Raw genomic sequence first — 27,481 nt, 5'->3', positions numbered from 1 at the left:
TGTTTATATTTTATATGTTTCTTGGATTCAGTTAATAAGTATAAATCATTTTTACAAAACTTCAATGCCTATGAGAGCATAAATTTTCTTCAAGCTCCTCTTTTGTGCTTTTCGCATTGTATCTTATGTACTTAAGGTGGTCAGTAAACATAGCTGATTTTTACTTATATTTCAGTTTTGTGGTTTGTTAAAACCAAAGGCACAAAGACTGCAGGTCGCTTCTAGTCATAAAATGCCAACAACCCTTGTCAGTTTTGAAAAGAAATCCAATTCTTCATCTGTGGAACAGGAAATTGTACTTTTTCTTTTAAAAGTAGCTCATTTCTAACCATAAATTTCCTTGCATGCCTCTTTTTTTCAAGCTTTAAAAACCATGAAATCTCAAATTGAAGGGCAGTTTGACGTTACTTTGAAGTTACCCTCTTCTCTCCCATGTGGCCTCTAAACTAGAGGTTGTTTGAACAGTTTATATTTTTTAAATGGTTGCTTTAAAGATAATAGGTATGGTGTACTAATCTAGTTTTAAAACCATAGTTATTTGCTTTTCTGTGGGATTACTGAACTAGTATCAGAATAAACATGAAGTCTTGAGTGTTTCTCAATCAGTTTTGTCCTGTTTTCTAAACTATACAGTGAGATCTTTGTGTTTTAAACCCGGAAATTATCAAAATCTCATTAAGAACTCCATCAGAGAATCTCTACCTATTTATTCTTCAGTTAATTCTCCTTTTCTTAATTGAGGACATACATGATAAATTTAAAACTGTATATATTTAGTTTAGCCTTTTAGTGCATTTTAACCAGTAGCATTGTAATAATGCCATTTTCTTTTATTTTTCATTCCAAATATCCTGTACACTAGATTCACTACAAATGAAATAGGCTTTTGGGGACTAATCAGGTAACCTAATCACTGCATTCTCCTGTAAAGAAGTCTCTATCCAAGTTGAAAGTTGCTACTTTTTTGTTGTTGTTGTTGTTGCTGCCTTTTTTGAATGAATGTTTAGAACCCTTTTAATTTGGGAGCTTCTGTTTCTGGAGTTATGGGAAATTTATCAAAAGTAGAGTTACATATCATCATCATCATCCAAAATACATGAGCATTTGTTTATATCGAAAGATACTGACTAAAGTAAATTAAATAGTTTTTTTTTTGGTAGATATTTGTGTTCTGAGAACAAAAAGTTGATACTGGTTATTAAGAGATATATTAAGGAAGCAAAATGAGCAAAGACTAAAATACAGTCATTCCTGCCATAATGCCATGTGTGTGTTCCTGGAAAATCTCACATTCTGCAAAAGTGAACACTAAACTAACAGGGCTTATGAGAAAGGTAGTGTTGGTACAGATTGCTTCCAGCTGTATAACTTTTTAAGTTTAGCCCTACCAAGTAAAATATCGATCCAAATGGCAGCACAGATATCTTCTGACGTTTACACCTAGACCCAGTCCGTACTTTGCAGCCATGTACTCTGGAGTTCATACTTCCTCCGTGAAGATATTTGCTTCTAGTGGAGACCAGTTTAATCAAAACTAAAAACATAATTCGGAGATACCCTTCACCAATTAAGGTGTTTTGTTTTATTTTATTTTGATAGTGGGGAAAGGTGTTAACATCTCTGTCTATACTTGCAGCCTCCCAAGATAGCTTAATATAAAGGAAAGTCAAGTAATTCTTGAAACCAGTAAAAGTAACCACTTCTTGCAGTAAAGGAAGGTGCTTCTGTAGGGGTTTTCTCCTGCCCCTGGTTACTTCAAGTCATTAATATGCTGGGAATAAGATCTTTCACAACTTTGCATTATAGTGACAAGATTCCTCTATTTGCCAATTACATATAAACTAACTCTATTGAAGAAATAACCAGACAGTAGCTATTGATAAAATAACTATGTGTAAACAGTAGAGAAGATAGGGCTAGAATAAACGGAGGTAAGAGAAGGTCAGGTTTGGTACATCCTAAAGTGGAGTATAGTCAAAATCTAGAAAGATGAGGTTAAAGCTAGCAGAACCAAATAAAAATTTTCTTTAGAGCAAAAAGAAATTCATTCCATAAAGCAATGTTTTGTGAGTATGTATCCCAACCCATGTCAGATAACCAGTTAATTGTGGCATAATTTCCCATTCTTTCAAGAGTGTAATTGTGCCCAGCACATATTAAATGAACAGTTACTGCCCTCTTTCCCATTTAGCCTGAACACTGCCTTAGTAATCACCTCAGTACCTCATTCCAGGCATTACTGCCAACCAATCTGATTTGGCATATCTTGTGACGTTATTTATTAACAACTTGCCGTAATCCAAGCAGTGTGCTAATTCCTTTACCAAAATAATTGTATTTAATTCTTGCAGCACTCTATGTGGTAGGCAGTTTTTTGAGGAAGTGGATGCTTAAGTATTATCAAACTGATTGCAATAATAAGTCACCTCAAATCCTTTATGTAAAAGGGTATAATATGAAATGAATAATAGTATAAATATAACAAAATAAGAAAACAGTGAAATTACAGTTGATGGTAGATACTTAAGCTGAAGTGTTATTATAAGTTGGGAATGGGAAATCATTATAAGATACTGAAATAATGGAAAAATAGAGGACTCAGAAAGCCAGTTGGAAGATTGAGACAGATGTATAGGAAATAAAGCAAGCCTTGATTTAAGAGGTGGTGAAGGCAGCCTCAGGTTCTGACTTTGAGATTTCTAGTTTTAGTTGCTGTGAGCTTTATTTCCTATGCTTAAAAAGTCCTTGAGATTGCTTGTGGTATTCTTAAAGTAAGTTTCCTTTTTACTTGAATTAGGTGAAATGACTATTCCTTTTGCCAAATATGATGCCTAAGATAATAACAGTTCAGAATATAGAATAAAGAGAAGGATTTGAGAAACACACAGTTCTGATCATGTTGAATTTGAGGTTGGAATGTCCAGTGGGCCCTTGATTATGCAAAATCTCTGGGTTAAAGATTTTTAAACTCATGAACTATAGATCATAGTGGAAATGTAGGAGTGAATGAGATCTTCCATAGAGAGTGAGAAGAGTAGAAGGCTTGGGCATGAACCATGAACACCAATATATCAGGAGCTGGCTGAGGAAGAAGGATCTAGTGCTAGAGAACTAACACTGAATAGTCTGAGTTAGAAGAACCAGAAGAGTGATGTCAGCAAAGTCAAGGTAGTACAGTATCAAGAGGAAAAAAATCACTGTCAGATGCTCTGGGGAGATCAGGTACCATTGGGAGTGAAGGTACATTTGATTTGGTGGTGAGCTCCATGATGGCCTTTGCTTGCTAACACAGTTCTTAAGGGGTAAAGGTAAGAATTGGAAGTGTGATCTCAGTGGGTCAAAGAGAAAATGCAAAGTGATGAAATACGAAAAAAATGTATCAATGCATCCTGATAAGTATCAGAAATATAGTGGAAATATATTATGATGATGAGGGGGGCCATAATTTAGGGCTGAAATAGACCTTAGAGATATCCAAACAGCAACTCCTTATTTTAACACATGAGGAAACCAAGTCTTAAAAAGGTTTAGTAGTTTATCCTGTGGCAAAGCTAATAGTGGCAGATAGAACAGATGGCATCTAGGTCTTCTGATTCCAAATCTACCAGTATATATAGGCAAACTCTAAGCTCAAAGGGGGGGGGAATTTTTTTATGATTTCTAATGTTTATCACACTGTTTGAGCATTTGGATTTATTCTTTCTCATATATAAAAGGGAATAAGTTATGCTTCTTCTAGAGTATATTAATCTACATGCCCAATGTATTAATATTGTATGTATAAAAATGTTGATAAAAAGCCACTGGCTGGGTCTAAAACAAAATGCCAAACTCAGTCCTGTTGCAAAATTTAAGCAAAATACGTATTCATAACCCATTAAGAGAAAATAATTTTGTTTTTGATTGGGGAGAATCATTAATATTTATAAATAATGTTATAAAAGTACTAAGTGAATTAGAAACGTAAAATACTGAATCTTAAAATAACCACTCTTATTTACGAGTGGTATGTCTTATCCTTTGGCAATTGTGTGAAAATAAAGTATTCACAACAGTATTTTTGAGCATCCATACCAGATCATCATTTCTTTAGTCTTTGGTATAAGAGCACCACCTATGGGTTTCTCAGATGTTTGGGGGAAAAAATTTTAAGCAAAACCTAATAAAATTATTTCCAGTTTTTCCCTATAATTAGTCTCTCCATCTCCATTTATTTAAAGGTTAAGAGTTGTTTGCTTTGTCATAGATTATTCCTACCCAGTTTTTGGATGTGTCTCACTGCTGTTAGATCAGCTAATAAGTATTTCAGTACTTATATGCCATTTACAGTGTTATACTTGTAAGTTAAACACAGTTTAACTCAAAATTGTATTATTCTCTTTAATGTAAATGAATCTTTTAATGAAAATGAACAGTTTTCTACATCCTGGGGGAGAGATGATAATAGTTTTTGCCAGTTTATTTGTATGTTTGTATCTTCATGAACTTAAGAATTTGTTCAGTATACTGCTACAAAATGCTTTGGCAAGAGGAGGTAAAGAAAGAAAAAAGGTCTTATAAATGATTTAGGGCATCTTTTCATTAATTATTGTGATAATAACTCATTAGAACAAGGTTGGAAGCAAAACTCTGGCACTTCAGTGTTAATAAACCCAAAATAGAATCACATTTGGATAAATTTAGTCTTTTCCTAAAGTATCAAATTACACTGTTTTGTAAGGGAAATTTTACTCTTAATGAAATTTAACGAAAAAAAAATTGGAAGCTTTGTGTGTGGGCAATAAGATGTATGCTAGGCTCTTGATATATTATATCCTTGTGTTTTATGCCATGAATCTCTGTGTTTGAAAAGTGATTAAAATCAAGATTCCTTTGGCGGTATACCCTAATTCCAGACTAGACGCATTTTAGGCATGAACCTGCAGAGGTTTAAAACCTCGATTGCATGTTTTTTTCAGGGAATGGGTAATTCTATAGAAATAAGTATTGACTCTTTGAGCCATATAGCTTGCTTTTATTTTGATCATTATGGATACAAACTTTGTAAAATTACTTCCTAGCATAATTACCCTAAGTTGAGCAGACTGTAACCTCTATTACACACACACAGACACACACACACAATGGTCATTTTGGCAGCTGCTCTCCCCACTTCTAATTTGCTCCTTCTAATCCGCTCTTACTTTAAAAATAAGCTAATCCAGTTTGTCAAAATTGTATCAGATAAGAGGTTCCAAGATTTTACATTTTCCTGAAGGTTTAAACATTCATTGCATTTTCTTGTAACCAGTGACTCTTTTATAAATTAAGGGAGAATAAATTGTCAGATTATCAGCTGAATTCTAGATTGGTAAAATGTGAACTGTGAGAGTTCAAGATAATGAAAGGAGAATAATACAGGGAAAGTGTTGGTAGTAGTTTGAATTTATTCTCTATTCTAAAATATTTAGATATCTAACCACATCATGCTACTTTAATCACTGACTATTTCAAGCCTTTATTTTTAAAATAATTTAGGAATCATTTATGACCCTGTAATAAAGTTCCGAAGTATTCATGGAATGAATTAAAGAACTGCTTTGAAGTAATTCTGAAGTAATGTTTTGCTGTCTTTATCCAATCATCCACTAACTTCTTAACAACCCAGCATCTTACTGTTACGTTTATATGTGCTTTCCTTTAATTATTTTGTTCAGAAGACTATTTATCTGATTTTTTTAAATTTAAAGTGTCCAAAAAGTAGTTCAGTAAAGTTGAACTTTAGGTAGTTTATAATAAAATAAATTTAAAAGTGAATTTTGAAAAAAGATAGATGGATCAACTGATCTCCATGGCCAAAGCTAGCAATCTTAACAATTTTAATGTTATTCAGGGATCCAATTTGAAAACTTCCACACCTCCCTAAAACGTTGTATTTAATTAGAATAAGATACTTTGACTAAAAGGGAAGAAAATAAAATGATTTCATTAGAATAATAAAAGCTTTTTAAGGTCGGCAATACCATATTTTATTGTATATGATTTGATGTCTGAAGTTTTTTATTTTTAAATAAATACTGCTTTACTTAATGCTTTGTTTTAAAGTATAATAATTAGCTAAGATTGCTTTGACTATCTTCCAGCTTGTGGAGAAACTCCAGAACAAATTCGAGTACCAAGTGGTATAATCACGAGCCCAGGCTGGCCTTCTGAATATCCTGCCAGAATCAACTGTAGCTGGTTCATAAGGGCAAACCCAGGGGAAATTATTACTATAAGGTAATTCTGATACCTTCCTGTATTATTGTATGATATTTTATTACAAAGTATAAGTTCAGTTTCCAAGTATCATTGCTCAACATGCAGTAATATAAAAAGATGAGTTTTCAGAAAATATAGTGAATTATATTTATCAGTACCATCTTGAGGGTAGGAATAGCAACCCGTTCTTCCTCTCTTATTAGGGCATGTGTTTTGAATATTTTCTAATGGCGGTAATGAATTTGCACTGAGCCATCCGTATTCTTCTAGGCAGTTCTTTAACAAAAGGTACACATTTGCAAAACAGCTTATTAGGATCAACAGTGTAATCTTTGGCCGTGAGACCAATAAACAGGACTCAGTAATCCACTTGGAGATCTAACCCATAATCTTGGTCTTGTTAGTAGAGTCCTCTACCGTAATGAGTTAAAGCATGATTGTAGGCTATGTCTGTGTATAAAACTTAAAATACGCTGATGATGGATAAATACTGTGTCTAGAAAAATCTCTTTCTTTCATAGCACTGAGACAATAGAACATTTGTTAAGAATACAAAATGAAAGATATTCCTAGGGGAAATAACCATAAGTTTAAGGTCCTAAGAATAAATATGATATAAATCAGGAAAATTAAGATTCATTTACAGACATTTAAAATTGCAGAGAAAAACTGTGGGAGTAAGACGTTAAGGAGGAAACATTCAGTGGAACTAGATATTGCTTGCTTAAGGAAATTATATAAAAGCTATCAGGAAAAAAAAAAAAATTTGCCTGAAGGGGAGAAAAACAAATAGTGTACCTAAACAAAGAACCATAACACAGTTAAGAATGCCATTCCTGTCACAGAGACAGCACGAAGGCATCTTTGACATTCTTTCATTAATTACATTTTTATAGGTAAGGATCATGGAATTTTAGATTTAGAAGAGACCTTGCAGATCATAGACATACATCCCTTAATTTTACAATTTTTTGCAAATGAGATTGTAAATTTAGCCTATTTTTGAATCTTTCCATGTTCCTCTTTTATATTCATTAACTAATGAGAAAACCAGTCTCTTGAGGAACACAATTGTAGTCTATCTCCTTTTTTTCTGTGGAAGTAAAACAGGGACATATGGTATGTTTTCCTTTGGTGCCTCTCTGCCCCAGGCCACATCTTTTGGAACACTGGAGCCGAGCTTCTGTGGAAGCTGTAACACTCCTCTGTGAGAAGTATGATTCCCTTGCTTGATGGATTGGTAGGATGTACCATTAAGGTTATCCTTCTGCAGCAGTACCAATGTTGGAATCTGAATAATATGCCTATTTTCTGTTACTTATAACATGACTAAGTACAAATGTGTTTACAAAGTAATATTTTACCGTAGGGATTCCAAATATTTTTTAAACATAAAACTAGACTTTTTGGAGATTTTTTTTCTTTTAACCTAAAAATCCAACCCCAAATTAAATTTGCAGCCTACCAGCTCAGTTATGTAAAACTTGGAAATTCTTGCCAGCACAAAGGAGGTGACATGGAACACTGCCATCTGGTTCTGATCATGTGTTGGATCCTTGAGATTTCACAAAGCTACGCTAAAAACCAAGCAAAATACTGAAATGCAGAACAATATCGGAGGTGAGCTCCACATCTAAGGGAAGATTTCCTAAATTCTGGATGGAGTTAACAAATTTGGATTTACACAGCCAGCCTCATAAAATCAGAAAGTAATTTTAGTAGTCGTCCTAGTTCTTACTGAAGCCATTAACATGGTAATACCAAACTTTAAAAAGATGACACACCCACATAATACACAAAGAAAGTCAAGTTTCACTTGTGAATATTGGCGTAATATCTTAAATACTTGTTCAAAAGAAATTTATGCCATAATCAAATTCAGCTCATTTAGACACACAATTGAGTCAATATTAGGAAATATTAAATTAGTTTACCATATTAACAAGTCAGAGAAGAGATATGATTATCTAGATATGACTATCTAGACTAGACAGATGTTTTAAAGCTTTTTGGTAAAAACAAAATCAACATTCATTCCTGAGTTTAAAATAATTAAAATCTAGATAAAAGAGAGAAACTAAAATTACCAACTATAAACAAACAATATTTAGACCTCTCCTTATAAAACTGGTTAAAGATGGTGATACATAAGCATTTTTATCCCTTCCCTTTAAATCTGCCCAAATCCACAAAGGCCACCTTATCCACAGGAGGTAGAGGATTGGATTCTGGTTCCCTGCTTGAAGCCAAGGAGTAGGGTCAGGATATTTTGCTCAAGAAAGGAGGCTGAAAAAAGCTTCTACTAACCACTGCTTGAACTTTCATGGGGCTGAGAGCTTAGAAAGGTAGGAGACATACCATAATAAATAGGAATTTAACTAAGTCCCCACTGACTCTGTGACGGGGTCTATAATATTACTCTGAACCACCATCTTAGGACTGGTTTTGGAATGGAGACCTAAGTGGAGGTAGCTACAAAACAGATGCCGTGGGGGAACATAGGAGGAGATAAAATTTAAAAAACAAAACAAAAACAGCACCAAAAATCTTTCACAAAAGCATGCAACCCGAATTTCTAGAATGTTTGAAAAACTTTAATACTAACCAAAACAGCCAACAAAATCAAGTTGGAATACAGATTTACTACAGATGTTGTACACTTTAATATATTGGGGGTTTTTTTCTTAACGTTTTTTATGCCACGAACACTTTGGTAGTTTGGTGAAACCTATAGATCCTTTCTCAGAATGTTTTTAAATATATAAAACAAAACACATAGCATTACAAAGGGAACCAATTATTCCTGAAATATAGCTATCAGGTATTTTTACAAATTTATAATATGATAGTACATATATGCTTATTTATTAACATATTAGTGAGCAAGCCATGCTTTTAACAATTACTATAATTTCAAAGTGGTTTTGAGTGTAAATAGTTATTCTAGATCTCTATTAAAACTGAAATGTAAGATGAAATTATCTGTGATTTCTATTGGTGACAGTGTGAGAGGTAGGTACTATAAAAACTATTCATGGTTTGTTGTTTATATTCATAAGTGAAGGAAATGTTAAATTTCAGTTACAGATGGGTGAAAATAAAGTTGTAAATTTTTCTACTGAATTTGAGAATTTGAGAGAATTCTCAGAGGGAAAGAAACTTTTTTAAAAAGCCCTCAAAAACCTATTAATACAGGAAAGGAGGGAAATGAGAACCCCATTCCCCACACCAAATAGAAAAGCTATTCAATCAAGAAAACTCACTTACCCTTTAAAAGATAGACTATCCAATCAGGTTTATTGGTTGGGTGATTGATATGATCCCTCTCCAATGGGCTTAATAAGAACATACCTAAAACAGCACCAACAGAAAGTCTAAAAAATGAGCATAGGGAAAGATAAGCTATGGAAGTACAGATCAGGAGAGAGCTAGTGCAGGAAGGTTAACATCAGTTGTAATTGACCTTAAGACACAAAGTATTAGTAACAAATGGAATAATCCACTAGGAAGATACAATAATGGTTCAACGTTGTGTACCTAATAACACAGCATAAAACACAAGCAAAGCAGACTGTGGGGGGAGTTAACCAAGTTTGACCAGGTTTGACTAGTGCACAATTCAGTGGAAGTTTCTAAACATATGTTTTAATCTGAATTTAATACATTAAACAGGAAAACAATTAGTAAAAATGGAGAAGATTTGATAAAACTAACAAGCTTGATTCAGTAGACGCATGTGTTACATATGTGTGTAAAGTTTATACCTATTTCAGTGAATAGAGAATACACATTCCTTTCAAAGACATATGTGACATTTATTTAAAAATTGATTATATATTAAATAAAGGAATTCTGAATGTATTTCCAGACTTTACATCATTCACATTTTCTCTGATCATAATGCAGTTAAATTAGAAACCAACAATTTTTTAAAAACCCATATGTTCAGAAATATATTCCTAAATAACTTCTGCATTAAAGATGGAAATCACAGTGAAACTCAAAATATTTTTAAATAGCCATAATGAAAGTATTAGATATTAAAGCTGTTGGAATACATTGAAAGAGTACTTAGAAAATTTTACAGCTTTAATGCATTGATTTAAAAACTAGTAAGATGGAAAATAAATAAGCTCAGCATTTTCTCAAGAGTTTAGAAGGAAAACTACAGGGTAAATCTTTAGTAGAAAAAATAAAGTTAAGATCAGAAAATAATTAAATAGAAAAAATAACCAAAAACTGGTTTTCTGAAAGAGTGAGGAAAATAGACAAAGACAGATCTCAAGGCAAGAGTGAAGAAAAAAGAGGAAAGGTACAAATAAAAATTAAAAAAAAAAAAAAAAAGAACAAGTGTCTATAGTTATAAATACAATAATAGAGATTTTAGAAGCCATAAAGGAATATCATGAATGGTTTATACTGATACTTTTATAAAATTAGAAGAAATGAATCATTTTCTACATGTGTGTTACCAAAATTGATTCAAGAAGAATTAGAAAACTGATGAATGCAATAGCTATTAAAGAAGTTAAATCAAGAGTCAAAATAAGATTTCTACACCCAGATAGTTTTACGGACAAGTTTTGCCAAATGAATAGAGAAGAAATTTCCTTAACCTGATAAAAGTTACCTGTTTAATAAATTTAAAAATCAAACTTAATATTGAATTTAATTTTAGCACTAAGGACCAAGACAAGGATACATGCTTTCACTGCTTGTACTTGAAGCTCAGTCAATACAACGTTCCAACAAATAGAGGTTAGTGGTATAAAAAAATGAAAAGGAAGAGGTGAAACTTTCCTCATTTGCCAATACTACACTTACCTACATAGATAATCCAAACAAATTTAAAGACCACCGATATGAAAATTTAACCAGTTGTATGAAAGTACTATGTAAAACTTTGCAATGATAAATTTTACTTTCAAGATAAAATGATAATTTCTAAGAAAATTTAAATTATCAAAACTGACTTAATGAAAGTTTAGGAAAAACTGATTAAACCAAAAAGCGTGAAGAAGTTGAAAATCTCTACCCTAAATCATTTGTACTCTGAAGAGGCACAAGGCACAGGTTTGTAAACAGTGTCTTTGTTACATAAACTATTCTGAAGCATAAAAAAAGAAAAACTGAAAATTACTTTCACTTGTAAATGTATTTGAAACATCCTAAATGAATATTAGCAAACCAAATCCCTAGTAGTGTATATGTGAGGACATATTTATTGATTATTTCTTTTGTTCTGGATCAGGTCCCTGATTTCATGAATCTTCGTTGATTAAAAGTTGGGAGTTCTCTGGTGGGCTAGTGGTTAGGATTCTGGGCTTTCACGGGCATGGCCCTGTTTCAGTCCCTGGTCGGGGAACTGTGATCCCACAAAGCCACAAGGTGCAACCAAAAAAAAAAAAAAACAGTATATTAAAGGACACTTTGATTACTTCCATATTTTGGCTATTGTAAATAATGCTGCAATGAAAATTGGGGTGCATATATGTTTTCTAATTAGTGTTTTTTTCTTCCAGTAAATACCTAGGAGTGGAATTGCTGGATCATATGGTAGTTCTATTTTTAATTTTTTGAGGAATCTCCGTACTGTTTTCCATAGTGGCTACACCAGTTTACGTCTCCACCAACAGTGCACAAAGGTTCCCTTTTCTTCACATCCTTGCCAACATGGCTTTGACAGTAACCATTCTGACAGATGTGAGGTGATATCTCATTGTGGTTTTGAGTTGTATTTCCCTGATGATTAGCAATGTTGAACATCTTTTCATGTGCCTATTGGCATCTGTGTGTCTTCTTTGGAAAAATGTGTGTTCAGATCCTCTGTGCATATTTTAATTGGGATGTTTGTTTTTTTTGATATTGAGTTGTATGAGTTCTTTGTATATTTTGGATTATTAACCCCTTATTGGACATATCATTTGCAAATATCTTCTCCCATTCAGCACAGCCACTATGGAAAGCAGTACGCAGGTTCCTCAAAAAATTAAAAATAGAATTACCAGACGATCCAGCAGTTCCACTCTTCATATCCAAAGAAAATGAAAAAAAAAATTTGAAAAGATATATGCAACCCAGTGTTCATAGCAGCATTACTTATAGTAGCCAAGACATGGAAGCAACCTAAGTATCCATCAACAGATAAGTGGATAAAGAAGATGTGATATAATGGAATATTTCTCAGCTATAAAAAAAGAGTGAAATTTTGCCATTTGCAACAACATGAATGGCCCTACCGGTTATTACGCTTAGTGAAATAAGTCAGACAGAGAAAGACAAATACTGTATGTTTTCAGTTTATATGGAATCTGAAAAATAAAACACATTAACGAATATAACAAAACAGAAACAGACTCACAGATACAGAGATCAAGGAGAGGGACAAGATAGGTGAGGGGTATTAAGAGGTACAGACTACTATGTATAAAATAAATAAGTTACAAGGATGTAATGTGCAGCACAGGGGAATATAGCCAATATGCAATAATAACTTTATATGGTGTATAAGCTGTAAAAACATCGAATCAGTGTGTTGTACACCTGAAACTAATATAATATTGTAAGTCAACTATAATTAAAAAAAAAAAAAAACTCCTCAGTAAAAGATACCATTAAGAAAGACTGACAGCACCAACTATTGGAGAGAATGAGGGTCTGAGTGGATCTACATATATCTTGCATAACATACATGCCCCAAATAGATACACGTTTATACTATATAAAGAGCTCTTAAATAAGAGCAAATTGTAAGGTACGAAGGATATAACAAGGTGATTCACAGAAAAAGAAATAGAAATAGCTAATAAACATAGGAAAAAGTGTTTCAATTTCAGTAAATAAGGAAATGCAAACTAGAACAATGATAAATCTCTTTTATCCACCTAACTGGCAACAAATCTTTAGAAATAAAATGTTGCATTTTGCCAGAGTTGTGGGGTATAAGGTGCTTTTTCATACGCACTTGGTGGAATTGTGAGTTGGTATAAACATTTTTCTCAGTGTTGCTATCAAATTTAAAGTGGAATTGTGTCTTTTGACCTAGCAATTCTACTTCTAGAAAAATTTGTCCTAGAGAAATACTTGCTCATGTGTGTGTGGAGAGAACATGTATAAGGATTCCAGCATTGTTCATAATAGTGAAAAACTGGAAGCAGTCAAATTGTCAGCCTTTGTTATAGTTACTCAGAATATTTAAAGTATTTATTTATTTATTTATGGCTGTGTTGGGTCTTCATTTCTGCGCGAGGGCTTTCTCTAGTTGTGGCAAGCGGGGGCCACTCTTCATCGCGGTGCGCGGGCCTCTCACTATCGCGGCCTCTCTTGTTGCGGAGCACAGGCTCCAGACGCGCAGGCTCAGTAATTGTGGCTCACGGGCCCAGTGGCTCCGCGGCACGTGGGATCTTCCCAGACCAGGGCTCGAACCCGTGTCCCCTGCATTGGCAGGCAGACTCTCAACCACTGCGCCGCCAGGGAAGCCCCCAGAATATTTAAAGAGGAAATATCCTGGTACAATAATCCTTGGATAATTAACTTTATCATCACTTGGCTTAAGGCAGGAATCTCACTTTTCGGTGAGACATGTTAGTAGAAAATGCTATTTTGTTTTTTCTTTTTTCATAGCACTGGCTAATTTTGTATGTGCTTCTTATTTGACTTTTCTGCCCTTTATTCATGCCCATATTTTATGAACTACAAGATAACATTTGGTTATAAATCATTTATGTAGAAAAGTATTCCCAAACTCAGGGACTTTTCACTGAAGAAGTTTTTTGTTTGTTCATTTTTAACTTTTTTACTTGGCTCAGGTTTGCTATTTGCTCTCCTGAAAATGTAAGCTGTAAACTCATTAAGCAGGCAGATGAACCAGTCTAATCTAGAGAAGGCAGACTTCCTCTGTGTCTTTCAGTTCATCGAATTATGGAGTGGTTCAAACAGAGAACAATTTAGGGTGCTAAGAATTAGAAGTGGTCCTTCCTAAACACACACAGGGAGAAGAAAAAGAAACATCGTGCCAACTGTCTCCTGTTTTTTAGCGTTTTTTTTGAATTTCGTGTTACTTATGAAGAGGTATTGTTCTGGAATCTGGGAAAGAGATGTAAATGTTAGGAACACAGAAGCAGTATTATTATTTGCTGATGATATAGTCGTGGGCCTAGAAGAGCCAGGATAATCAGTGAATATATGGAGGCTTATAATAAAGTCCTCAGTTACTTTGTATTTATTAATGAAATTTTTTTCCAAAATTTCCTTTTCAGTAGCCTTTTCTGACTTTTTATTTGTAGTTTTCAGGATTTTGATATTCAAGGGTCCAGAAGATGCAGTTTGGACTGGTTGACGATAGAAACATACAAGAATATTGAAAGCTACAGAGCCTGTGGTTCTACAATCCCACCACCATATATTTCTTCACAAGACCACGTCTGGATCAGGTTCCATTCCGATGACAGTATCTCTAGGAAGGGTTTCAGACTGGCATACTTTTCAGGTGTGTTTTTAAATAAGAAGAAAGATATGGAACAGAATTCTATAGTATTTACTGCTCAGTCACTTCGGGACTCGCCTTCTAAACAATGTCCATTTAATTGTGACTCAATCCTCAAGGCAGCTGAGATTGAGGAATTAGAGGCTAAAGGTTCAGGTGCCGTAGATCCGGGTCTCCAAAAGGCATGTTGTATAATCCTAACAAAATGATTAATTTTACAAACTAAGGTCAGTTTTCTTTTTAAATATTTTGAATACGTTTATTTTAAAAGGAACTTTTTCCCCTCAAGTGTTTACCAGTATCCTGCAAGTTACTTCAGAATGTATTTTTGTGTGTGTGCATTACCCTTGTCTTTACACCTTCAAAGAAAAGACATAATTTCACTTTCGTAGTTTGTAGTATCAGAAGTCTTCTTTTGCTAATTCTTAAACTTTATCCAAAAAGAGTGAGCAGATCATACAAATATGAAGAACTCAGAGCATTAGAGTTATGTAAATTTTTGCTGAAAATCATTTTCCATTTTCTGAAATTACATGGTCTCCTTTAGCAACATATGCTGCTTTTTCTCTTTTTTATTAAAAGCACAGTCTTTGTAATATTTACTTAGGTGCTGAAGCACATTTTCTGTCACCTATTTGCCAGTAAATAAAAGTTGTTAATGGAGAGGTAAGCATTGGCCGACATCATCAGTGTGGACTGTAGGAATCTAATGTTTGGTTTTCTTTCCCTACCTCATTATTGTTATATATTTAAGGTAGTCCACTAAGATAATCAGAATTCTATAAACATTTCAGTTCTTTTCTCTCTTCTTCCCCCTACTGTTTTGTTGAGTAAATTTATACCTTTAGCTCAGATTCATAAAATATTTTGCAGTTGTATTAAAACAATAGAAATTATAAAATGGAAGTACCATGTTGTGGTTACATGAAATGTTAGAAATAGAATAAAGTTAACTTATGATAATCTTAGCAAAAATTTGAGTCTAAATAATGGGCTTGCAAAATATGCTATGATACACAAAGCAAAATATTGTATGTATGTGTATATATATATATATATATATATAATATATATAAACAACTCAAAAAGAATATTAAAACTGGATTTGAAAAGGTGATTATTATAGAGGAGTTTTTCTTCATTGCAAAATGTTTATACAATAGAGTATTTGAAATTCTTAGGCAATACATCCTACTAACATATATCTTACATCACTTTACTAAATGTTCTGCAGTAAAATAGCTTCTGCAAAAACAGGATTGGTCTTTTCTCTTTAGATCAGCTGTAGAGATCTTCATGGAACAAATCATAAGTGTTTAATAAATTGTTGAGTAATCAGTAAGCCAATATTAATTTGTCATTAGAGTTTAACCTATTTTTTGATCAAGCCCAACTATCATTTGGGCTAATCAACATTTATGATAAAAATGCCACTTGCTGTTACATACCCTTTAAAGAGTATGTTTTTTCCTCCTTATCTCTCCATCTCCCTCCTCCCAATGTCCTCCCAGGGAAATCTGAGGAACCAAACTGTGCTTGTGACCAGTTTCGTTGTGGGAATGGGAAGTGTATACCGGCAGCCTGGAAATGCAATAACATGGACGAATGTGGAGATAGTTCTGATGAAGAGATCTGTGCCAAAGAAGTGAATCCTCCAACATCGGCCGCTTTCCAACCCTGTGCTTACAACCAGTTCCAGTGTCTATCTCGGTTTACCAAAGTTTACACTTGCCTCCCCGAATCTTTAAAATGTGATGGGAACATTGACTGCCTTGACCTTGGAGATGAGATAGACTGTGATGTGCCAACTTGTGGGCAGTGGTTAAAATATTTTTATGGTACTTTTAATTCTCCCAATTATCCAGACTTTTATCCTCCCGGAAGCAATTGCACCTGGTTAATAGACACTGGTGATCATCGTAAAGTCATCTTACGTTTCACTGACTTTAAACTTGATGGTACTGGTTATGGTGATTATGTCAAAATATACGATGGATTAGAGGAGAATCCACACAAACTTTTGCGTGTGTTAACTGCTTTTGATTCTCATGCGCCACTCACTGTCGTGTCTTCTTCTGGACAGATAAGGGTACATTTCTGTGCCGATAAAGTCAACGCTGCCAGGGGATTTAATGCTACTTACCAAGTAGACGGCTTCTGTTTGCCATGGGAAATACCCTGCGGAGGGAACTGGGGGTGTTATACGGAGCAGCAGCGCTGTGATGGGTATTGGCATTGCCCAAACGGAAGGGATGAAATCAATTGTACCATGTGCCAAAAGGAAGAGTTCCCATGTTCCCGGAACGGCGTCTGTTACCCTCGTTCTGATCGCTGCAACTACCAGAATCATTGCCCAAATGGCTCCGATGAAAAAAACTGCTTTTTTTGCCAGCCAGGAAATTTTCATTGTAAAAACAATCGTTGTGTGTTTGAAAGCTGGGTGTGTGACTCTCAGGACGACTGTGGCGATGGCAGCGACGAGGAGAATTGCCCGGTAATCGTGCCTACCCGAGTCATAACTGCAGCCGTCATAGGGAGCCTTATCTGTGGCCTGTTACTGGTCATTGCCTTGGGATGTACTTGTAAGCTTTATTCTCTGAGAATGTTTGAACGAAGGTCAGTATCAAGACAAAACTATAGTGCTTATGCTCTCTACAGTAAAAGCGTGGCCCAAATATTTACAACACATTTTTTTTAATGAGATTAGCAATATATTTTTGTTATATTGTTGAGAAACAAATACTTCTTACGATTTATAAAATGACTATGAAAAGCCTATGACTCAAAAGCCTAATAAGAACATTAAAAAACAAATAAATACTAAGAGTTATGAGGTGAGAAAAGCCAATCTGTATTTATCAGTTCCTGTTTTCAGGTTAATCTGTCTTACAGGAATTTTGCAAGCTGTAATTCTCGGTGGTTGCTCTTTAACCTCGGTTTTTATAAATATTAATTCAACAATTCCAGATACTTGAGAACCTTCTGTGTTGAAAGCATTATACAGGTGAATAGAGAAATGCGTAGGAGTAATCTCATGGGCAGTTTACAGTGAGAAGGAAGGAACTGGTGGGTAGAATTAGATGACAAAAAATATAAATGTTGTAAGAGCTATAAAATAAAGTGGTATAAAAGTTGAAAGATCTCAGTTAAGTAAGAAGTAGTTCAGCGTTAAAGGGTGGCCTTCAGGGAGAGCTGTCTTTCGTGTGGTAGAGGAGAGACTGGACCTGGGAGAAGTTGATGGCAGAGAGGCCTTCTAGAAAGCTCCTGTGGAGACCATGACCGTCAGTCCCAGGAGAATTACAAATGATAGATACAACAAAGAAGTCACATACCAGACAGCTAAGAATAGATGCACAGTGTCACAATAACCAAGTGCATCTTATCTTTGGTTCAGTATAAATGGCCAGAAAATGTTTTACTACATTGCAACATAAGAGTACAATGAAGACCAGAGGTCTTGAGTTTAAGAACAAGTTATTCCAGAAAGGGTTTTGGTGACTCATTTCACTCTTTTCCTTATCTGAAAAGTAAATGTGTTGGACTTGATGAATAAAGTGTCTTCTAAGAATTTTCAAATACTTTCACCTCAAGTCTCAAGCCCTTATGTTCTTAGGGCTTTAAAGATCTAGTACTTTTATCTTTTACAGGGATATCTAATTTATTAAAACTTAGTGATCCAGACCCCTAGTGTAAAACCACATGAGGCTAAACTGTCTGCTTCATCTTTGTGTTTTCAGTGTAGGGTAGTATAGATACTCATCAAATGTTGGCTAAGTAAGCTTTACAAATGAACAAGTATATTAAAATTCAGATTGTTTTAATTGTTGATAATTTAAAAATTACTGTTTTGGCTTGCCTTTTTTTTAAATCCTTTTCATCCCCCTGTTTCTCTCAAAGATCATTTGAAACACAGTTGTCCAGAGTGGAAGCAGAATTGTTAAGAAGAGAAGCTCCTCCCTCTTATGGACAATTGATTGCTCAGGGTTTAATTCCACCAGTTGAAGATTTTCCTGTTTGTCCACCTAATCAGGTATGTTGCAACTTATTATTTCTCTTTCCGTACCTCTTAAAATGAAATCTATACTTGTATATAATGGTAAAGTATCCTTGACTGTGTCAGAATTTTTGCAGTCAAGTTAAGAATTAAATATATGGAGGAATTGAAATTATACAGTTGACCCCTGAGCAACGAGGGGGGCTAGGGACACCCACCCTCTGTGCAGGTGAAAATTCACATGTAACTTTATAGTCAGACCTCTGTGTCTGGGGCTTAACATCCATAAATGCAACCAACCATGTATCATGTAGTACTATAGTATTTGCTATTGAAAAAAATCCACATATAAGTGGACCCGTGCATGTCAAGCCCATGTTGTTCAAGGGTCAACTCTAATTGTTTCATTGTATTTTAACAAATTCAGAAGTATGCTTTTCATTCTTTACTTCTGATTTGGTTAGGTGATTCTTAAGCATTTTACTGTTTAGGATAATTTAGTGCGTTAAAATTCAAAAGTAAAGTTTGACAGCTTACTTTCTACTTGAACTATTTCAAAGATTTAAAAAGAAATACTAAAGTTGATATGCTTAGTAATAGATTAGTAATATGCTAGATTAAAATAAAAGTTGTTGAAATTAAGTTAATATTTCTACCTGACTTGAGAGAAAACTTCTTCACAGCTGGATTTTACAGTGCTTAAAAATTCATATCATTTTCTTTAAATAGTAACTCATTCTTTATTAATGTTTCTGAATTCTTTAAATTTTTGTGAGTGATTTTTTACTTCGGGTGTACATTAAAGTGATCCAGTTATACATATATATATATATTCTTTTTCAGATTCTTTTCCATAATAGATTATTATAAGATATCAAATATAGTTCCCTGCAATTTCTTTTTTAATTTCTTTTTCAGTGCTTACAATTGTACCAGGGTTCTTAAGGGCATTAAGGTTTCTACATTTAAAATGTAAATTCATCCAGAATCATTTCTAAAAATTGTTCCCAGTATCAGAATTAAGAAAAATTGATGAACATTGTTTTCCCAGTAATTTAATTCTGTTCAAAATGAAAGACCATTTCCTTTTTGTTAAATAGGTTTCCAATTACAGTGGGTCATCTTATTTGAGTCTTTTAGGAAATCTTTGTGAGAATTTGATGTAGTTTGCTAAGTAAGTAATTCAGAACTTCCACTGGTTGGAATTTTGTGTGCAACATAGGAAAAACCTACATTGTGGCTTTTATATATTGTTGTCCCTGCCATGGTGAAGGGTTCTTTTTAGGTAGGAATTCAGAGGATGGTTAATTCCATCTACCCACTCCACCATGTATCACCCCACCCCTATATCCTGAGGCTACCTTCAAGAGGTTAGTCAACTGTGAAGTTAGAGGGGGCACAGTCCACACAAGACAGCCCTTACTTCTAAAACCAATTTTAAGTTCTGGGGCTCCCAAACCATCCTCAGGTTTGATAATTCACTAGAAGGACTGAGAACTCATTGAAAGCTGTTTTACTTAATAGTATAAGCTGGTGTAACTATTATTGCTGGGAAAGGATCCAGATTAAATCAGCCAAAGGAAGAGACACGTAGGACAGGCAGGGTTCAGGAGGGTACCAAACACGACCCTTCCAATTGTCTTTTCCCCATAAAGTCAGGACAGTGTTATTCTCTCGACACAGGTGTGTGACAGTATGCACGAAACATTGCCAACTAGGGGAGCTCACCCAAACTCGGTGTCCAGGGTTTTTACTGGAGCTCCATCACATAGGCATGATTAATTGCACACGTGGCTGATCCCAGTCTCTAGCCTCTCCAGAGGTTGACTGATTCTGCTGACTCAACTCTCCCACGCTACATCACATTGGTGTGGCTCAGAGCCTCCACCGAAAACGCGGTGCTACTCTCTGGCTGGCCCAAGTCTCCATGCAATGACACTCCTGTCAAAGCTGACATTCCAAGGTCTGAGGTCTCATCCCAGAAGTAAAGGGCAAAGGTCAGACCTCACTTTGGGTAAGGTTTCAATTCTTTACTACCTACTACAGCATTTTTGTAGGGTTATAATTTACCCTTGTGAGGGAATTCTGCTTCAACAAAGTTTTAAAATAAAATATGTTTGCAAATGGTAAACTAGATTTTATTCAGTTAATGAGATTACACTCTTATGTTTGAAACTTTTGGTAATAAATTATCAAATTTCCTTATTTGTTTTTAAAAAGAAAAATAATCTTCTGATTACCAACTCATTCAAAATAGCGATCCTTTCTGAAGAATCCTTTTCTTCTGCTTCATAAATGGAAGAAGTATATAAAATTATTCCTAAAACAATCATGAGATCCCCTTGTAGAATCTAATGTTAAATTGGCAATCATTTAATTAAACAGACTTTGAAGCCAGTAGAGAGCTTCATCTCACTGACAGACTATACTGTTAAAGTCGGCTTTGAAGTGTGCTGAAGGCATTGTGGGTGGCAGCTGCATAAAAGTGGAGGATATCTGAAGAGCCTTGTATTCATTGCTGGATTTAATGACAGTGCTCACACAAAGCCTTAGAACGTGAATGCCAAATGAGGAGGACCAAATCTATGGAGTTCATACGGATGTGAGCCACTTTTTTTTTTTTTTTTTCAGTTAGTTTATAGTTACATTCCCAATTGGTGAAAACTCTTACTCATTTGTATAGTAAATTTTATGTGCTGATATTCAGATTTCTTATTGGCCATCTGTTATTTACTAAGGCTAGACTATGAAATATTCCTGTGATAGTAGCTTCTGAGCTTTCTGTGAATTATATTCCAGGGATTATGTTCAAAGGGTGTATATGGAAATCACAAATCTATATGGAAAACCTGAGGCTAGCTGTACGGTATCAGCTTGGATTTACTTCAATACCAGTCACAAACAGAGATGGAAAACATATGTTATCACATCTTCTTATTCTCTTCCCTTCCTTTTTTCTCTGGGGGGATAGGCAAGAGCCATTCATTTTGTCAGAGGGAAACTGTATCACCTTTTGAAAGGGAGTATATCAATTCACCATTGTTTCTTGGAAATACTGTATTTTAAATACTAAATGCCAGATTGATGAAAGCTGTGTTTGTTCCAAGTTTGATTACTCCTTTTTGTAACCACTAGATGGAGCTTAAAGACTGTTTTTGTAAATACTGTAGTTTTTTTTTTTTTTTTTTTTTTTTTTTTTTTTTTTTAATTCCGATAGTCATTCATCTAGAAAAAAGAAAATCTAGATGATTTTTCTTTCAGTTGGGCAGTATGGTCACCTCCCATATGCACTAATTAAAAATCACCAATTTTCAAAGAATAAGGTTATAATTTATGTTTAACATGAAGCTGTAGAAAATAAGACATAAATCTTTTTTTTTGTAAAGACTCTTTTTTTTTAAAAGGAATTCCTTTATTTTTATTATGTATTTATTCATTCATTTATTTTTGGCTGTGTTGGATCTTCGTTTCTGTGCAAGGGTTTTCTCTAGTTGCGGCAAGCGGGGGCCACTCTTCATCGCGGTGCGCGGGCCTCTCACTATCGCGGCGTCTCTTGTTGCGGAGCACAAGCTCCAGATGCGCAGGCTCAGTAGTTGTGGCTCACGGGCCCAGTTGCTCCGCGGCATGTGGGATCTTCCCAGACCAGGGCTCGAACCCGTGTCCCCTGCATTGGCAGGCAGATTCTCAACCACTGCGCCACCAGGGAAGCCCAAGACTTAAATCTTTAAGATTGAGAAGGAACCCAAATGTCTCAGATACCATTGAATAGGGCTATAAACAAGTTAATTTCTTTGGCTTTTTGTTTCCTGTGCTGCATTACAAATACGGTAATTCCTTTGTTTGTGACAATATAAATAAATTTGTATTTATTTATAATAAATATTTATGGATATTTATTTATGGATATCCTCAATTTATGGATATCCTCAATATCCACTCATTCAACAAGTCCTTGAGAACCAACTGTGAGATATAATTTTTACATGTTTTGCAAGGTTTCATCCTTGTAAATCAAGTCTAACTTGTGCTGTGTTAAAACAAAAAAACAAACAGCCTAGTTTTCACACTCCTTTAGGTCATTTAGAGAATTATTGTAGAGATTCTTCTATCTTCGTAGCTAAAGAAGTATCAGATACTTTTATTTTCCATCTTTGGTGCATTTCTAGGATTGGATTACTATGTGAAGTTTTGAAATAAAATTGCTGTTGTAATTGGCATTAAACATCATTTTAAAGTTCATATATAAAATGAAGTATCGAGAAAATCTTAAACACAGTGAACAGTGGTTCAAGTTATAGGTTAGATTCTGGAGTGAGGTGAACCTGTATCGATGAGAGAATTTAATTCATCCTCCATAGACCGTAAAATGAGTAATAGAACTTTCATCCACAACACATGCTGAATAGAAGGGTGTTTTCCATCTTAATACCTCGTTGTTAGCTGTTTTAAGATCTTTTCTTTCTTTCTTTCTTTCTTTCTTTTTTTTTTCCGCAGGCTTCTGTTTTGGAAAACCTGAGGCTAGCTGTACGGTCTCAGCTTGGATTTACTTCAATCAGACTTCCTATGGCAGGCAGATCCAGCAACATCTGGAATCGTATTTTTAATTTTGCAAGATCACGCCATTCAGGGTCATTGGCTCTGGTCTCAGCAGATGGGGATGAGGTTGCCCCTAGTCAGAGTACCAACAGAGAACCTGAAAGAAATCATACTCACAGAAGTTTGTTTTCTGTGGAATCTGACGACACAGACACAGAAAATGAGAGAAGAGATACGGTAGGAGCATCTGGCGGGGTTGCAGCTCCTTTGCCTCAAAAAATCCCTCCCACAACAGCGGTAGAAGCAACAGTGGGAGCAAGTGGAAGTTCCTCCACTCAGAATACCCGAGGTGGTCACACAGAAACCGGACGGGATGTGACAAGTGCGGAACCCCCAAGTGTGAGTCCGGCGCGTCACCAGCTCACAAGTGCGCTAAGTCGTATGACTCAGGGGCTACGTTGGGTACGTTTTACATTAGGGCGATCAAGCTCCGTAAGTCAGAACCAGAGCCCTTTGAGACAACTTGATAATGGGGTAAATGGAAGAGAAGAAGATGATGATGTCGAAATGCTGATTCCAGTTTCTGAAGGAGCTTCAGACTTTGACGCGAATGACTGTTCCAGACCTCTTCTTGATCTTGCCTCCGATCAAGGGCAAAGGTTCAGACAACCATATAGTGCAGCAGACCCTGGAGTAAGACCAAGTAATCGCGATGGCCCCTGTGAGCGCTGCGGTATTGTCCACACTGCCCAGATACCAGACTCTTGCTTAGAAGCAACGCTGAAAAATGAAACGAGTGATGATGAAGCTTTGTTACTTTGTTAGGTACAAGAATCCCATCAGGGAGATTGGATACAAGTTGGAGCAATATCCATTCATTGTTTTGGAACTTTACAATTAAACTAGTTTTAATTTAAAAAGAAAAAAGATGCAGGGTGATTCTTACTATCATATGTTAGCCTGCATGGTTAAATTAAACACCTGTAACTCTATAAACTTTAGAGTTTACTATTTTAGCAGCTAAAAATGCATTATGTATTCAGATTGTTCAATAATGTTCTTCCATTTGTTTCTAATTGTTTTCATCCTGGTACTGTAGTTCGCAGTAGAGATATGGCTGCAGAAACTCATTTGACTGTCAGTTTCTATCTATCCTATGTTAAAACGTTTCTTTGTTCAAAATAATACCTTCTTTTAATTGAACCCTTTATGCTTTTGCCAATACATCTTGTAACTTAATATACTAGATGTTAAGGTTGTTAATATAAAAAGAGAAAAAGTCCTTATTCTCACCTGTTTTTATTTGTATAACATCTGTCTAAACATTATTAGATTTCATAATATGAGCTTGTCAAAGGGAAAAAAACTGTCTAAAATTTTTTCTCATGTTTAACATGCAATGATGTGAAATTTAGATAGAGTTAGATAAATTAATGGCAAAAACAAAACTCTTTTATAAATTTTCTAATGTTGACTTTAATACTCTAATATGGTACAAACCAAATGGTAAAAAGCCCAAATCATTTCTTTTTTTATCTCTATTTAAGGACAGAATTAAGCAGATGAAGATATTCTACTATGCATTAAATCTTGAACTTTATAAAATATGTACAAAAATTGTACAAGTTCCAACTGGTAATGTCTTTCCCTGATACAGGGTTATGCTTGTATTGGACCGTAGGGATTTGCACTAAAATCATATCAAGTTCTCAGATGAGTTTAGTGCAGAAGCACTATCACTTTAAATACTATTATTTGCTATCATAATGACTATATATTTCCATAGCTTATGGGGGGGGCGTGAGGGGGCATTTTTATTACAACTTGAGGTTGCTTTGCTAGTTTCATATTTATTTGTTGTATTTAAAAACTGCATTATAGTAAGAAAGTGATTTTTTCAATATATTTTATTCATAAGGGGAGGATCATGCTACATGTTGAAAAGCAAATTAAGAAATCATTCAGATCACCTCCCTTTTTTAAGTAAAATGAATTGCAAAACCCCGCATATTTTTTTATTGTCAATTCCCATTTATTTATTCTTTAGCTGTCTGTTTTAGTAGCTTAATGTTTGAGTATGAAAAATGTATTTGTGTATGATTATTGCTATTTATTAAATTTTAAATACTTTGCTGAATGTCATTTTAAAGCATGTTTGAGGTCTTGTGTATTTGTCGTGTTATGCTGTCAGGAAGAACTGACTGAAATGTTTTAATATGTATCAAAAATTAAAATGACTTCTTTTTTTTGTATTGCCTTGAGGTACTTTTTAAATCAAAGTTTCTATTTATTTTTGTTCATTTGGTGCATATACAATTTCAGGCCATGAAATATGCAGTGTGTCTAGAAGAAAAATTAAAGAGGGGATGTCTTTCTTAACTCCCTTATAGTAAAGTAGTGGCTTACACCAGTTCTCAAGGGTAAAAAAATCCCTAAGGACCAGGACATTATTTTGCCTTTAATTGATGTGTCTTATAAGAGTCAGTAACTATATCAGTTCTCTTTTTATATTATTTTCAGATACATTTTAGACCCCTATACAATATTTTACTGGCAGAATTTGGGTTACCAAATTAACCTTGTTTAGGTCCTACTAATTATATACTATTATGTATAGGTTTTTTGTTTTTGTTTTCTGACATATATTTTAATTTCTTTGTTTAATTAACTAATACATCTTCTTGATTCAAACAGTAAAAAAATTAAGTCTCTCTCCTATCCCTGACAGCCATCTTCTAGTTCCCTTTCAAAGAAATAGGTACCAAGACCAAATTCTTGTATACCCTCCAGAAATACCATATAGATACATAAATGTATCTATATGTATAAATGCTATATGATGTAATACAAATTGTAACATACTATGCATTCTTTTTCTGCACCTTTTTTCAAGGGAAAAAGTGTATCTGCTACTGGTTGAATGTTAAAAGTACAGTTGGGTATTTCTGTTATTTGACTTTTCACATTTAAAAATTTGATCTATCCTGAATTTAAGGCTCCAGTTTTTCTTCCTAGGTAACTACCTAGTTACTGCAAGGCTGTTTATTAAATCTGTCCTTTCCTTGCTGTTGGAAATGGCCCTTTTATCATATTGCAGATTTTCATATTATGTGGATGTATTTCTAGACTCTAATTCCATTCTCTCAATTGACTTGCCTTTTTTTTTTGTACCAGTCCTACACTGTTTTAATAACAGTAATTTTTAAATGTTCAAATATTCTTGCTTATTTCTCCATTTGAACTTTAGAATCAACCCTTTGTGTTCCACAAAACAAATCCATTGTACATTTATTTTTTTGGACAGTTTTACTTTTATAGGTCAACTTGGGGAAATTTGACATCATTATCATGTTAAAGCTTCTATCTAAACCATGGTGCCCTATCCAAAAATGGTTCCCAATTTGTTCAAGTCTTTTTTGTTGTTTCCTTCACAGATGCTTCGCATTTTACTTTACAGAGATCTTGTACATGTTTTTCAAGAGTTCTTAGAAATTTTATTATTTTTGTTACCATTATTAAGGAAGTCCTTTCTGTTTATAATTTAGTCTGATTTTAGTATATATGAAAGCTAATGACTTATTTATGTTAATTTTCTGCCCAGCTACCAGACTCTCATTTTCTTATGGTTTGTAGTAGTACTTCAGTTAATTCTTTTGTGTTTTCCAGTTATACAGTCATGTCTTCCAGTTTGCATACCTCTTTATGTCTTGATTGCATTGTCTAGTACTTCTAGAATAATGTTAAAATATATTGGCTATAATGAACTGGGTTGAGATATATACATTTAATCATGTTAAGGAGTATCCATTGATCCCTATTTTAAAATAAATTAGTCAAGAATGCATGTTGAATTTTATCACATGCCTTTTCATTTTCTATGGAGATGATCATACGATTTTTCTCCTTTGACCTTTTAATATATTTTGTCATTTTGAACCATCCTTGCGTTCCTGAAATAAACTACTTGACCATATGTATTATTCTTTTAATATATTTCCAGATTATGTTTCATATTTTATTTAATATATTTGCATCTGTATTCATCAGTGCAGTTAGTCGTGTGTGTGTGTGTGTGTGTTGCACGCTATCTTTAATAAGTTTTGTTATTAATTTTATGCTGGTAAATTGGAAATGTTTTTCCTTTTCCTGAGTTCTGGAACAGTTTGCACAGCATTGGAATTTTCTCTTCCTTAAAATTTCAGTGAATTTATCTGGTGCTGGTGGAT

General features: G+C 34.4%; 1 protein-coding gene across 4 annotated transcripts in view; it reads left to right on the top strand.

Annotated features, from left to right (window-relative positions):
* Positions 1 to 25,507, top strand: part of LRP12 (LDL receptor related protein 12) — an 82,834-nt gene extending 57,327 nt beyond the window's left edge. For 2 of the 4 annotated variants that reach the window (XM_082434286.1, XM_082434285.1), the window contains 5 exons: positions 6,123 to 6,258; positions 14,526 to 14,728; positions 16,237 to 17,341; positions 18,623 to 18,755; positions 23,214 to 24,874. In XM_082434286.1, the coding sequence (XP_082290412.1) occupies positions 6,123 to 6,258; positions 14,526 to 14,728; positions 16,237 to 17,341; positions 18,623 to 18,755; positions 23,214 to 24,080 (2,444 nt within the window). In that variant the 3' untranslated portion in view covers positions 24,081 to 24,874. Of the gene's footprint in view, positions 1 to 6,101; positions 6,259 to 14,525; positions 14,729 to 16,236; positions 17,342 to 18,622; positions 18,756 to 23,213 lie in introns of all 4 variants that reach the window. The other 2 variants (XM_082434284.1, XM_082434283.1) reach the window with 2 other exon arrangements.
* Positions 25,508 to 27,481: the final 1,974 nt, after the last annotated feature.

The sequence above is a fragment of the Balaenoptera physalus genome (genome assembly GCF_965194825.1).
Source record: "Balaenoptera physalus genome assembly, chromosome: 17".
Classification (NCBI taxonomy): domain Eukaryota; kingdom Metazoa; phylum Chordata; class Mammalia; order Artiodactyla; family Balaenopteridae; genus Balaenoptera; species Balaenoptera physalus.
This window is presented reverse-complemented; position numbering and strand designations above follow the sequence as displayed.